Source organism: Sciurus vulgaris, assembly GCF_902686455.1.
Source record: "Sciurus vulgaris genome assembly, chromosome: 11".
NCBI classification, from domain to species: Eukaryota; Metazoa; Chordata; class Mammalia; order Rodentia; family Sciuridae; genus Sciurus; species Sciurus vulgaris.
Window position 1 is genome coordinate 107,496,424 of NC_136472.1, and position 12,668 is coordinate 107,509,091.

The 12,668-nt window shown below is 38.7% G+C and overlaps 2 protein-coding genes across 10 annotated transcripts; one reads left to right on the forward strand and one right to left on the reverse strand.

Moving 5' to 3' along the window:
- Window positions 1-109: 109 nt before the first annotated feature.
- NKAPD1 (NKAP domain containing 1) lies at window positions 110-10,379 on the forward strand. 9 transcript variants are annotated; one of them, XM_079101660.1, is made up of 6 exons: window positions 110-232; window positions 1,769-1,852; window positions 3,731-3,831; window positions 6,354-6,503; window positions 7,257-7,310; window positions 8,366-10,379. In XM_079101660.1, the coding sequence occupies exons 2-6, from the start codon at window positions 1,814-1,816 to the stop codon at window positions 8,871-8,873; spliced, it is 852 nt and encodes a 283-aa protein (XP_078957786.1). In that variant the 5' UTR covers window positions 110-232; window positions 1,769-1,813; the 3' UTR covers window positions 8,874-10,379. The 9 variants fall into 9 exon arrangements, with proteins under 9 accessions (XP_078957786.1, XP_078957781.1, XP_078957784.1 ...); XM_079101655.1 differs by having other exon boundaries at window positions 1,769-1,845; XM_079101658.1 differs by lacking the exon at window positions 110-232 and adding an exon at window positions 239-790.
- A 672-nt stretch (window positions 10,380-11,051) lies between these two features.
- TIMM8B (translocase of inner mitochondrial membrane 8 homolog B) lies at window positions 11,052-12,664 on the reverse strand. Its single transcript, XM_079101677.1, has 2 exons — window positions 12,508-12,664; window positions 11,052-11,451 (listed from the first exon to the last, which is right to left on the reverse strand). The coding sequence occupies exons 1-2, from the start codon at window positions 12,589-12,591 to the stop codon at window positions 11,284-11,286; spliced, it is 252 nt and encodes an 83-aa protein (XP_078957803.1). The 5' UTR covers window positions 12,592-12,664; the 3' UTR covers window positions 11,052-11,283.
- Window positions 12,665-12,668: the final 4 nt, after the last annotated feature.

Below are 12,668 nucleotides of genomic sequence, written 5' to 3' on the forward strand. Positions count from 1 at the left end.
TGCTCTTCAGCAGGACCCGACCCACTTTTCTTCCAAGAAAGCGCCCGCTTCCTTTCTGCAGGCGTCGGCCCCTAGAGTGTCCAGTAAAGTCTCCCAGTGGGAGTCTCGGGTCTCCTGTCGGAAGGAAGAATTTCTCGGGAGCACGACTTCCGGCCTGGAAGGGAAGCCTCCTCCTTTTTCTCCCAGACCGCTTCCGCCCCCCCACCCCCGCCACGCGAGGCTGCGGCGCACGGTATGGGTGTGTTTGTGTGTATTTGTGTGGGGCGGGTGTTTGGAGGGAAGAATACCGGGAGCTCCAAGGCCACTGGGGGGCAGGGATCCCGGTGACAAAGATGGGGGTATTTTCTCTGTTTTCCACTTGGAAACCTCAACCCCCACTTCAAGCACCCTAGACACTTTTGGGGCCCAACGGAAGGTCGTACCCATCCGGAAAGTCTCCATCCTTTCTGGGGAGTGAAACCCAACTCCGGGGGCTATCCCAGCAGAGCGTGAGCGGGGCATGCCCGGGTCAACCCGGCGGTCTGGATTCGGTGCCGGCGCCCCCTCTGGTCTCAGTCCGGGAGAAAGATCTGCCTGTCGATCTGGGCTGGGGGAAGGCAACCGTGGCCTGGGCCACGGGTGAGGGCAGAATAACCGGTGGGAAGGCTACGTTTTCACGAAGGACTCGGGTGAAGCTGCAGAGCTGCCTTTGAGCCCTGACTCCTTGGCTTCCTGGGTCGGAGGAGATCTTGTAATGGAGTGGTTCTTCGTCTCACACTAACAAGATGCCTGATTTCCTCAGGATCGTGGGGTGAGTGAGCGTTGGGGTGGTTACACAAAGCCTCTGCTAGCTGCACAAGTGCATATCTTTGTCATCTAGTTTTTGGAAACTTCCATACAGAATAGGAAATAAAAATGCCTTTAATTAAAAAAATTAAGCATTTGATGTTTTTAGGTGTCAGTTTTTGTTACTGTTGACTTTTGTGGTTTCTGACACTCTCAAATCTAGGTATTTGCTTCATCGCAAACTAATTTTGGGATTCGAGATTTGATTTCTAAACTGGACATTGACACACATCGTTTGCCTGGGATTATGTGGCCTGGGGCAAGTTACGGATTTTTAAGGGAACTTCATCTACAAAATAGGAATGGAGATGCAGTCGACCCTTCGGTATCCTCTGTTCCGCATCTTCGCGTTTTCGGGTTCAACCAACAGCCAATTGAAAATATTGAGAAAAAAAATTGCATCTGTACTGAACCTGTACAGATATTTTTCTTGCTATTATTCCCTAAAGAATACAGTTTAGCAACTATATATATAGCATTGTATTAGGTATTAAATAAGTAATCTAGAGACGATTTAAAGTGTATGGAAGGATGTTCATAGACTATATGCAAGTACTGTCCCGTTTTATATGAGAGACTTGAGCATCCTTGGATTTTGATATCTCCAGGGGTCCTGGAACCAATCCCCTATGGATACTGAGGGACAGCTGTTTGCCTCATTAAAGCATACAGTTGTGAAGATTAAATAAAATGTGCCCATGAAAGCACTTAATTTTGTGCAGTCTTAAATAATGTTAAAGGACTTTATGTTATCTCCTTTCATCCTTATATTAATTACGGTCAGATTTTTTTTTTTCTTTTAATGGTGAAGGAAAAACTATTTCCCAGGACCTTTGACTTCTAGTTCAGTGATCTTTCCTGTACCTCATACTTCTTTATAAAATTTAATGAAAGATTAGACAGTCAAGGAGATTATTAAATGTTATTTATTTATTCTTTTCAGGTTGAAGAATGTCCCGGGTTCCATTGGGGAAAGTCCTCCTGAGGAATGTCATCCGGCATACAGATGCTCACAATAAGGTGGGAGGTACAGCCTGGTCATTCCTTAAGTCTTAGTCCACATGGTATAGTAAGCATTATTTTGGCATAGTCGGGAAATACAAGCATGAATCAATAGATAATTATAGTACAGTTTGATAGGTACTATACAGTAGAAACAGTTAAAAAAGTGCTTTAGAGCACTGAAGAAAGAATAATGAAATCTGCCTTGGGAAATTAGAAAAGTTTCAACAGAATGAATGTCCTTTGAATTGCTGATATTTTAACTGGTTCTTGATGATTTGGTATAATTTTGTTAGATATAAAAGATCATTCTGGACAGAGTATCATCTATGGAAACAAGAAGGTGTGGGCTGCGACTGTAGCTCAGTAGTAGAGTACTTGCCTAGCATGTTGCAAAGCCCTGGGTTCAATACCCAGGACCAAAATAATAAAAAATAAAAAAAGGTGTGAATCACTTGATCACTTGGGGTGTGGCATGAAATTGTGTGCATCTAGAAAACAGGGAATATAGGGGATAGTGTTAGAAGATAAGACCTGAATGGCAAATAAGTGTTAGTTCGTGATGTTTGGAGATTAGACTTTTTCCTCAAAGCAGTAAAAAAAGCCATCAGATATTTTCAGCAGGGCATGACCTGATCATATTTGTATATTAGAAAGATGATTTGTTAACTGGATAGGGAGTAAATCAGATGGGGAGAAACAGTAGGGAGATCATTTAGGAAGTGAGTGTAGTGTTCCAGGTGAGAGGTGATGAAGGTTTGAATGAAAGCAGTGACTGTAGGGATTAGAAGAACACCTTAGGAGGTACAGTCCAAAAATCTTGGTGACTGATGGGATGATAGTGATAAGAATGGAATCTGTGTGGCTGGGTGGATGATGATGATGATCCCATTAATGAAAATTGGGAACATTAACAATGAAAGGATACACATGATGAGAAATGTAATTAGTTTGGTTTTGACCACCTTATGGTGCAGGGCTTACAGTTGAAAATTTGAATTTGGAAGAAAGGAGAAAGGTTGGGTCTGGACATAAATGAGAATGGATATGTAGAAAAGTGATAGAGGTCATAAGAGTAGATAAATTCACCTAGGAAAGCACATACCATGAAAAGGAGGGGCCAAGACTGCTAGTGTTCTTCAGTGAACTGTACCACTGGTTTGATCATAAATAATATTTCTGTCAGATCACTTGAGTTTTTAATTGTGGGTGAGGTTGTAACTGTTATTTTTGCTGATACACATAACCTACTGTGTTAACCTACTTCTAGTTGTGTGGGGGACTTAGATTTGAGAGTGGTAGCTAAAAATGATAACCTAGCACAGGTTTAAAATACTTATGTGGGGAAATTAGAAATAAAATGTGTTCTTGTTCTTTGGGCAGTTGTACTCTGCTTTCCAGGAAATTAATTCTCTAGCAACCATACTGTTTGCTTATAATGTGAAAAGAGATTTGACATAGAAATTTTAGGATTTTTACTTTGATAAAATCTCTGAGCTTTTGTTTTTTTCTCAGTAAAATGTAATGATTCCTGCCTTGTTTTCCTCAGAAAGTTGCTTAAGATTCAGTTGAGATTATGCAGTTAAAATTATGTTCTATCTTAGAAATATGGGATTATCATTTTTTAATTACAGCACAATTGTAAAATTCAGAAGGTGGTAAGTGTATTTATGCAGGGGTTAAAAAGTTCTGTTGCTGCAGAATTCTACATATTTGAGATTTTATTTGTTAAACTGTTAACTCACTTTCTAGAAAAGCCAGAATTTATTTTCTAGGTGCCTGATCATAGTCCAGTCTGTAACCTGTAATTAGTGGAGACTGTATTTTCAGTTACTTTTCTGCAATATAAAGTGTTATTTTTAGTGACTTATTTTTGTTTCTTTCCTTTTAAAAATAAATCTAGATTCAGGAGGAATCAGATATGTGGAAAATAAGAGAACTAGAGAAACAGATGGAGGATGCTTACCAGGGGACCAAAAGGAAAATGTTACCCAGCAGTTCAAGGTGAAGTTGCAGCTCTGAGAACCAAAATTATTCTCATCTTCTTAACAATCATCAACTTTTACTTAAAAATATTTTGCTGTGTTAAGGATAGATAAATTAATTTGTGTGATTTATATTAAGCCTTCCCTTTTTCACAAATCCAGACCAAAGCATAAAGATAATGGCTTTGATCCATATGGTCAGAGTCTTTATTTGCCTTTTTTTTTTTTTTTTTTGCAGTGCTGGGGATTGAACCCTGGGCCTCACACATGCTTGTACTTACTCTTAACACTGAGCTACATTCCCAGCCTTTTTTTTTTTTTTTTTTTTTTTTTTTTTTCACTAAGTTGCCAAGGTTAGCCTTGGACTTGAAATCCTCCTGCCTCCGTCCCTTGAATTTCTGGGATTCCAGCCCATTTAATTTAATTTATTCAAATTTATTTTTGTGGTACTGGGACTTGAAGCACATCAGTGGGCATTCTACCTCTGAACCAAATCCTTAACCCTTTTTATCTTTTGTTTTGAGAAGGGTCTCACTAAATTGCCAAGGCTGATCTCAAACTTTTGTTCTTTTTGCCTCAGCCTCCTGAATCACTGAGATTACAGTCATGTGCCACTGTGCTCAGCTGTACTAATTGGCAATGGAAAACTTAAAAAATTCTGCTGTGGGCAATTGTAAATATTTAGGGTTGTAGATTCTGACTTTACCTAATAGTTTTTAAACTTAAAATTTTCTATTGGAATCTTTTGGTCACTTAACTAATCAATCACTCCATTTCCCTTTAACTTTTCTTTCTTAAAGTCTTTTCTTTGCTCCATCTACTCACTGTCTTTGCCAGGTCAATAGCTTTTCACATTTCCTTTGTAATAATTTGAGTGTAAATATGAAGGATTATGCAAGTTCAGTTTTCTTTTACCTGTGGGAGTACAGGAATGTCTGAGGAACTTGGAACATCTCTTAGACCTCATGCCTATAACTGTAGGAGCTATGTGTATGAGAAATGAATATAAAGTCATAATTCTGATTTTGAAAAGCTTTGGGAAATTAATGGTTAATAATGAGATATTTAAGGAGAGTGATTATGCCTATGGAGTATTTGGGACTTCTGTGTATGATGAGAGTAGCTATGTGTGAGTAGCTTCAGGTAAGAAGTATTTAGGATGTACATGGTAAAAAGGCAGTCTCAATATAAATAAATATCTCTCAGGGTTATTTTTTCCTTTCTGAAGGTGATCCTTTGAGAATTTGGAAGTAGAGTTAGTACAGGTAATGATTTTATTTTGTACTGGTTAATTCCAAGTGGCAATCCAGAAATAAAACAATTTCTCTTGGAGTAGACTCTCCTAATTTCTGTCATTCATGGTGAATGAATACCTTTTCTGTTTTCTTTTCCTTTCTTTCTTTCTTTTTTTTTTTTTTTTTTTTTGGTACTGGGGTTCGAACCCAGGGACCCATTACCACTGAGCTACATTCCGAGCCCTTTTTTATTTTGGGACAGGGTCTTACAAAATTGCTTAGGACCTTGCTAAGTTGAGATCCTCCTGTCTCAGCCTCCAAAGTTGCCGCAACTATAAGTGAATAAATTTAAAAACATAATCTTTTAGAGGCAAGAATTCTAATAATCTCATTTGCTGTTATATTCCTACCTGCTAGAACAGTAGTGCTTGGCATGTAGGAGACCCCTAAACATTTTTAATAACTGATGGGCTGGCTTAGTGGCTATTTAGTGGACATTGTAAGCAGAGCCTAGATCAGTGGTTTTCAACTTTTTTTTCCTACCCCAATGTTTCCATGGATTAGTCCTTATTCCTGTTGTTACTATGGCCTTATTCCAGCAAGTTGCTGGTTTGCAGGGGAGGGTAAAATGGGTAAAATGTCCCCAGCTGTGATTTTGCTGTGCTTCTCACTTACTCCTATTGGAGTAATAGTGAGTGAGCTACAGTATGTCTAAAGATGACTTCATCTATACTCTACAGTAGGAGGGATATTGACAGATTTGTTGTTGTTGGCATTTACAAATAGAGTTGTGTTAGCTTTTTGTCACAAGAACAACATACCTGAGATGATTCATTTATAAAGAGAAAAGTTTATTTTGGCTTAAGTTTTGGAGGTTTCATGACAGATTGGCCCCACTGCTTTGTGCCTGTGGAAAGGCAGCTTGTCATGTTCAGAGTGCATAGTATAGCAAAATTGCTCACTCCATGAGCAGGAAGCAAAAAGGAGAGAACTAGGAAGGGCTGATTCCCATAGTCTCCTTGACCTAAAGATCTCTTGCTAGGCCTCATCTCTTAAAGGTTCTATTACCTCCCAGTAGTGTCGCTCTGGGTTCCAGAGCCTTAACACATAGGTCTCTGGAGGACATTGTAGATCAAACTGTAGCAGAAAGAAACAGATACTTTCTAATATATTATTTTTCTCTTTTAATAAACAATATTTGGTTGGTTTTCTTTTTCCTAGCCTGTTCTATGTGTTTTGTGCATGATGCCCATAAAGTAACTTTATAGATTGTTTTGAAATTTTAAATTTCTGTTTTCTTCTATAGTCGGATGCGTAGTGATGGTTTTGATGAAGAAAGTCAGAGAGACTACTGGAGGCCAAAGAATGAAATTGCTGGGACCCTGGAAGATGATTTTCTGAAGGCTAAATCCTGGAACAAGAAGCTATATGATTATGAAGCTAACATGCCAGACAGGTTTGTGATTAAGTTTTTTTTGCTCTTTAATAGTATTTGGCCTGAGAACACGTACCTGAGAATTAGTGATCCAAAAAAAACTGTGGCTACAGCTTTATATATCAGCTTTATTCATAACAACCAAAAAGTAAAATCCCAAATGTTTACAGATGAATGGATAAACAAAATGTGGGATAACTGTATAAGTGAATATTATTTGGCAGTAAAAGGAATGAATTACTGATAGGTGCTACAATATAGATGAACCTTAAATCTTATGCAGGATGAAAGAAGCAAGACACAAAAGGTGACATGTGATTTATTTTTATGTGGTATGTCCAAGATAGACGAAAGAATAGAGATAGAAAGCAGATTAATGGTTGACATGGGCTAGAGATGCCACACTTTAAAGTTCAAATTTCTTGGTATGTGAATTATATTTCAATAAATATTTTAAAATTACTGTTATTTAAGAAAATAATTGTCCCAATGTGGATGGCATTATTTTTGGAAAAGTGCTTCGCACCTAAAGAGCAGCATCTTAAACAAGAATGGGTAGTTCTTTTACAAATGGACAGAGGAATCCTTTGTCTGAAATGATAGCTACAGTACAGAAAATGTAACTTAGCTATAATATGGACATGGCTGTACTATGTCTCTATTTTCTTTCTATGTGTATGTATGTGAATACATGGCACTAGTAAATCTTTTTAATTTTAATTTCCAAAAATGTATGCATTGCTTTAACAATAGATATAATGTGTCACCTTACAGATGGGGTCACAGTGGTTATAAAGAGTTGTACCCTGAAGAGTTTGAGACAGACAGGTAAGGTAATTAGGTTTACTGGGGGAAAAAAAGTTGGAAAATAAGGTGGTATAAAAAGTCTACACTATAAATTGCCTTCCCAATTTTTTTTTTATATTTGTCACTGAAAATGTAGCTAGAACTGTGTGTGTTGGTGCATGCTTGTAGTCCTAGCTATTCTGATGTTTGAAGTAGTAGGATCAGTTGAGTCTAGGAGTTTGAGGCCAGCCTGGTCAACATAGAAAGTTCCTATTTCCTGCCCCACAATCAAAAAGAAAAGAAAAAAAAAAAAAAAAAGATTTAGTTGGGAGGCAATCCCTATTGTGCCTGTTTTTGATTGATACTTGGCATGTTTGTAAACCCTTTGGTTTTTATATATAGTAGTCCTCCCCTTAGGTATGGCAGGTATGTTTCAAGACTTAGTACTGAATCCTAAACCTTATATATACTCTTTTTTTTCCTGTGCATAATGCATACCTACGAAAAACTTCTATGTTTTCACTTAAAGGAAGCATTTTATGGCTTCTCTTTAGGTATATCTGAATTGCCAGCATTCCTACTTCTGTGCTTTGGGGTCATTGTTAAGAAAAATAAGGTTTATTTGAACATAAGCACTGCTGTACCATGATAGTAGATCTGATAACTGGCATGGCTTCTAAATGACTAAAGGTTGGGTAGCTGGACTAAGGGTGGGACAAAGAGGGACTGTGAGAAATTTCATCATGCTACTCAGAATGGCATGCAATTGAAAACTTAGGAATTATTTATTTCTGGAATTTTCCATTTAGTATTTTTGCCCTGTGATTGGCCATGGATAACAAACCACAGAAAATGAAATGGATAAGGCGAGACTGGTGTTTTAAGTGTTCTATACAATAATTCAGTATGGTAGATTAAAGTTTTTATCTTCATTTTAAAGAAACAAATACTCAGTGAAGTATGTCTCACAGTGACCCTTCGGTCAAAGTTCTGATTTAAAATTCAAATGTTAACAATTTCTTGTCTAGAATGCAGAATATTAAAATGTTTAAGTATACCTTTTCTACATAAACTTTTTTTTTATACTTTTTTATTAGTAGTGATCAGCAAGATATTACCAATGGGAAAAAAACATCTCCCCAGGTAAAATCATCTACTCACGAGTCCCGCAAACATAAGAAGTCAAAGAAATCTCATAAAAAGAAGCAGAAAAAAAGATCACACAAAAAACAGAAGAAAAGCAAGAAGGAAGCCACAGATGTAACAGCAGATTCCTCAAGCGAGTTCTCTGAAGAAACCGGGGCTTCTAGTACCAGGAAAAGGAAACAACCACATAAGCGCAAGAAAAAATCTAGGAAAAAGTCTCTCAAAAAATCTGCTTTATTTGTAGGGGCAGAAAGTGACACTTCCCAGTCAGATGATTCAGCATCCAGCAGTTCTGAGGAGAGTGAGGAAAGAGACACTGAGAAAACCAAAAGGAAAAAGAGAGAGAAAAATGTCCATATCCCTGTAGCTAACAATGAAATACAGGAGAGGACAAACAAACGCACAAATTGGAAAGTGGCTACAGATGAAAGGTCAGCTGAGAGCTCAGAGGATGACTAAATGGGAAACATTCTCATTTCCCATTTGACTCTGGTTATTTACAGCTCTTACACCTTGGAGTTTTGCCAGTGACTCCTTCAGCACAGGAGTCTGAGGTCAGAGCTGTCTTGTGCCATCTATGTTTTGACAGACTCCAGTCTTCTGTTTGGCCTGTTAAACTTGATCCCCTTTTCTTGTTAATAGGGAATCTGGTATTTTGTTATGAAGGTTTCTTGAAGAGATTATTTTTTGCAATTAATCACATTTAGTGTAGAGGACATATATAGCAAATTAAAGAACCCAGAAAGCTGAATCCAATAATGACCTGGGTACACCAATTGGAATGTTGAAGTTGGAGAAATTGAGGGCTGAGATCAAGGATTGATTGGAAAGCAATGTTAAGTAGAGTGGTTTGATAAAGCAAACACTATGTTCTGTTTATATAGCAGGTATCCTTAACTGATTTGTCTTCAGCCTTGGTGCTTTTTGATCCTTGGGTTTTTTGACTCCACAAGTGTGGTCTAGTTTATTTAATGAGAAAATGGGCTTAAGAACAAACTGTTTCATGTCAAGATCCAAAGACAACTGTTATTAAAAAAGAGTCTAGGGTTTTCTTAATCAAATTTCCCTGCTGGACAGGATCTATAGCTATACTTATATACCCCTAACACACAGTAACTGGATAGTAAATGGTTTTCTAGTTCCATTGCTGTATATTGCCTAAACAGACTTGTGTTCAAAGTTATTTCTTCAGTTGTCATAATATCTACTAAATGGGAAGAATTAGGAATTAGTTATGCTAATATTGCTCTGAAAGTGATTCAGGGTAGCAACAGCCATCTAAATGTCTAAATGTCGTCTTCCTTTCCCTCCCCACCCCCAGTCTGGGGATTGTTCCCAAGGTCTTGTGCATGCTAGGCAAGCACTCTACCACTGAGCTGTACTCCCAGCCCTTTGTCTTCCTTGTTCATTTCTAATTCTAGTAATGAATTTTAGATTTTCCCTGAAACTAAGTTGAATCAGTTCCAAAATGAAACAGGCTTCTCAGGGACATATCTACTTCTTCCCAGTCTGCCTTTGAGTTAAAGCACCAAGTAGAGACCACATACATTTCTCTTTGCCATACTGTGATCCCTACTATGTTATTTCTTCAGAAACCAAAATATCACTGAAAGAAGGCTGGCAGAACACAGATGAATTTTTCATTATGGGAGAAAAGGCCAAGTGGCTTGTTATTTTCTTCCTTATTGTCACTTTATGAGCTAAGTAAAAATCTTAAAAACTCAAGACTTTTGGTCTTAGTTCTGCCATTAATTGGTTGTAAGTTGTAGAGCAGCTTAAGTTAACCTCCCTGGCCTTTCCCCATGTGTAATAGAGAAATACTTCATGGTAGCATGACAATTTAAGACACCAGCAATAGAATACAACTATGATGACATTCCATGAAGTGGTATTTTATAGTTCTAACTACTAAAATTAGTTCTCTTTATGGAACAATTTCTAATAAATGCTTGGTTTTAAAGTACATGGTTGGCCAGAGGTGCCCTATCCTTTGATTATGAGTGGGTGCTACCTTTTGGGATATTTATTTCAAATACTAATACTTTGGTACTCAGTTGTCAGTGTTCCATGGTATATATTTTTATCCTTGGCATAAGTGGAAACCTAAGAGGGGGGAAGAAGAGTCTTTAATTACTACCTCTTAACCTTCTTGGAGCAACTGAAATCTTTGCTAGAAGGAGTTTTTAGTGTGTATTTTTTAGCATTGTTTTGTGCTCTTAAGTACTGACTGTGAGCACACAGGTTTGGGAAAATGAGCCAGTGGAATAAGGCACCTCCAGGAAGTTGGCTCTTTGGGTCTTGACCTTTCCCTCCTACCAAACTAGCAGGCTTATCCCTTTCCCAAGGAATACATATTTTGCCTGTTTTTTTTTTTTTTTTTTCATGTTTATCTTTTCTTGGTCAAGTATAAGCAATAAAGCTGTTTTGTTATTTATCTTTCTCAACTCCAAATTCTATGCCTTAAGCTAAGACTTTGATGGTTCTTCCAACCCCTTTACCTATGGCTTAGGGTGGCTCTTCAAAACCTATTATCTCCTCACTTGCACTACCAGCCTTGGAACATGTTTATTTCTAGTGTTGCTGCCAGAGATCTCAATATTAAATCCTAAAATGAGATTTAAAGGGGAAAAAAAAAAGTTGGAGAATTCATGTTTATTGAATAACTGGTATGATAACAACCTGGAATTTCTGAATTCCAAATAAATAAAACTTCACTTTTTGAATATTTGATCTGTTACTTTTTAGCACCAACAAACTTGGTAACAGCCTGATACTGACTTGACAATGGGTTGACAACTCTTCCCCCACCTATACTTCAATCTGCTTAATAACAAGTCCTTTGCTGCTTGTCATTTTCTCAGGGGATGGCCTACTGCCCTCCTTTCTGTACAATCTGGGCAAACCGACTGGTGATGGCAAGAGTAGTGTCAATGAAGCGGTCCACACAGCTAGAGAGACAATTTTCAGTTCGAGAGTCTAGGCGATTCCCTGGCTTCTCCACACATTTATCCCAACATAGCTCCATGAAGTGATGAACCTAAGGGGGAAGAAAAATAGTAACCGTTGGAGTCTATGGATGGATAGCCCTAAATGTCCATTTTCTAATTTATTTGTTTTCAATGTCCTCATAAAACCATCTTTTCAACCAACAAACCATGGAACATCACTTTGGGCTCTTTGTTACTTGTCTCCAGTATTGCCCAGATCCTCATCCCTACAGATGGTAAATTCTCAGGTACCTTCTTTCTATTCCCAAAGGCAGTTGGCATAATGTAAAATGGGAAAGTAGGATACTGATTAATTCCACCAAATCACAGCACTCATTCAGAACCTACACCCTAAAGAGTAGTTCTTAACATTTTGGGCGCCATGGGCACATTAATAACATGGATTCCTTCTCCAGGAAAAAAAAAAATGCATATACGGGCACAAAAAATATATTTTCAGGATATTCAGGACCCAAAGATTTCTGAGGTTCTTAACTCATCCTGCATAGTGCCTCTTCCTACTGCCCAGCAAAAGGGAGAAAATAAACATTTACCCGAGATATTACTTGAGAGATTAGGTACTAAATAACTATAAAGTCCTAAAAGATGACTATCATTAAGTCCAAGGTCATGGACCAGCAAAGGCCATGAGGTTTGTTTTGAATCTCGCTTAAAGGCCTCTCAAAAAAAAAAAAAAAAAAAAAAGCCTTGCCCCGAAGAGTCTGCGATGACTTCTTCAGAGCCCAGCTTTCTCCAGTGTTTTAGTGCCCATCATTTTAAAATACATTATCGTAAACGATCTTCACCAATCCACGGAGGCAGAGGGCGACAGCGAAATCAAAACCTAGAGTGGGTGGGTTCTCGCTTTCTGGAACGTTGCCTCCAAAAGGCAGAGGCAGATGGAGTCCACACAGGTTCGCCGGCTGCTAAGGACTGCATGCTTTGAACTTCTTTCCCCTACCTGAGCACTAGTGCAGGGGACCGGGTCACAGCCGGGTCCAACTTCCAGCCGCCTCACCACGTCGCCAGTGTACAGAGCTCCGCGGGTGCCCTGTACTTCAACTTCCTTTCCCTACAACCCCCAGGGCTGACCCCGGCCCTCTCACCTGTGCAGTGAACTGCGCCTTCTGCTGTTCAGCGGCCACCAGGCGCTGTAACTCCGCTTCGTCCGCCTCCCCTAGCTCCGCCATTGTCAGAATTAGATTCAGAAAGTTCGGGTGAGAGCCCGTGCGCGTGCGCTGTGGCACGACCGCCTCCCAACTTCCGG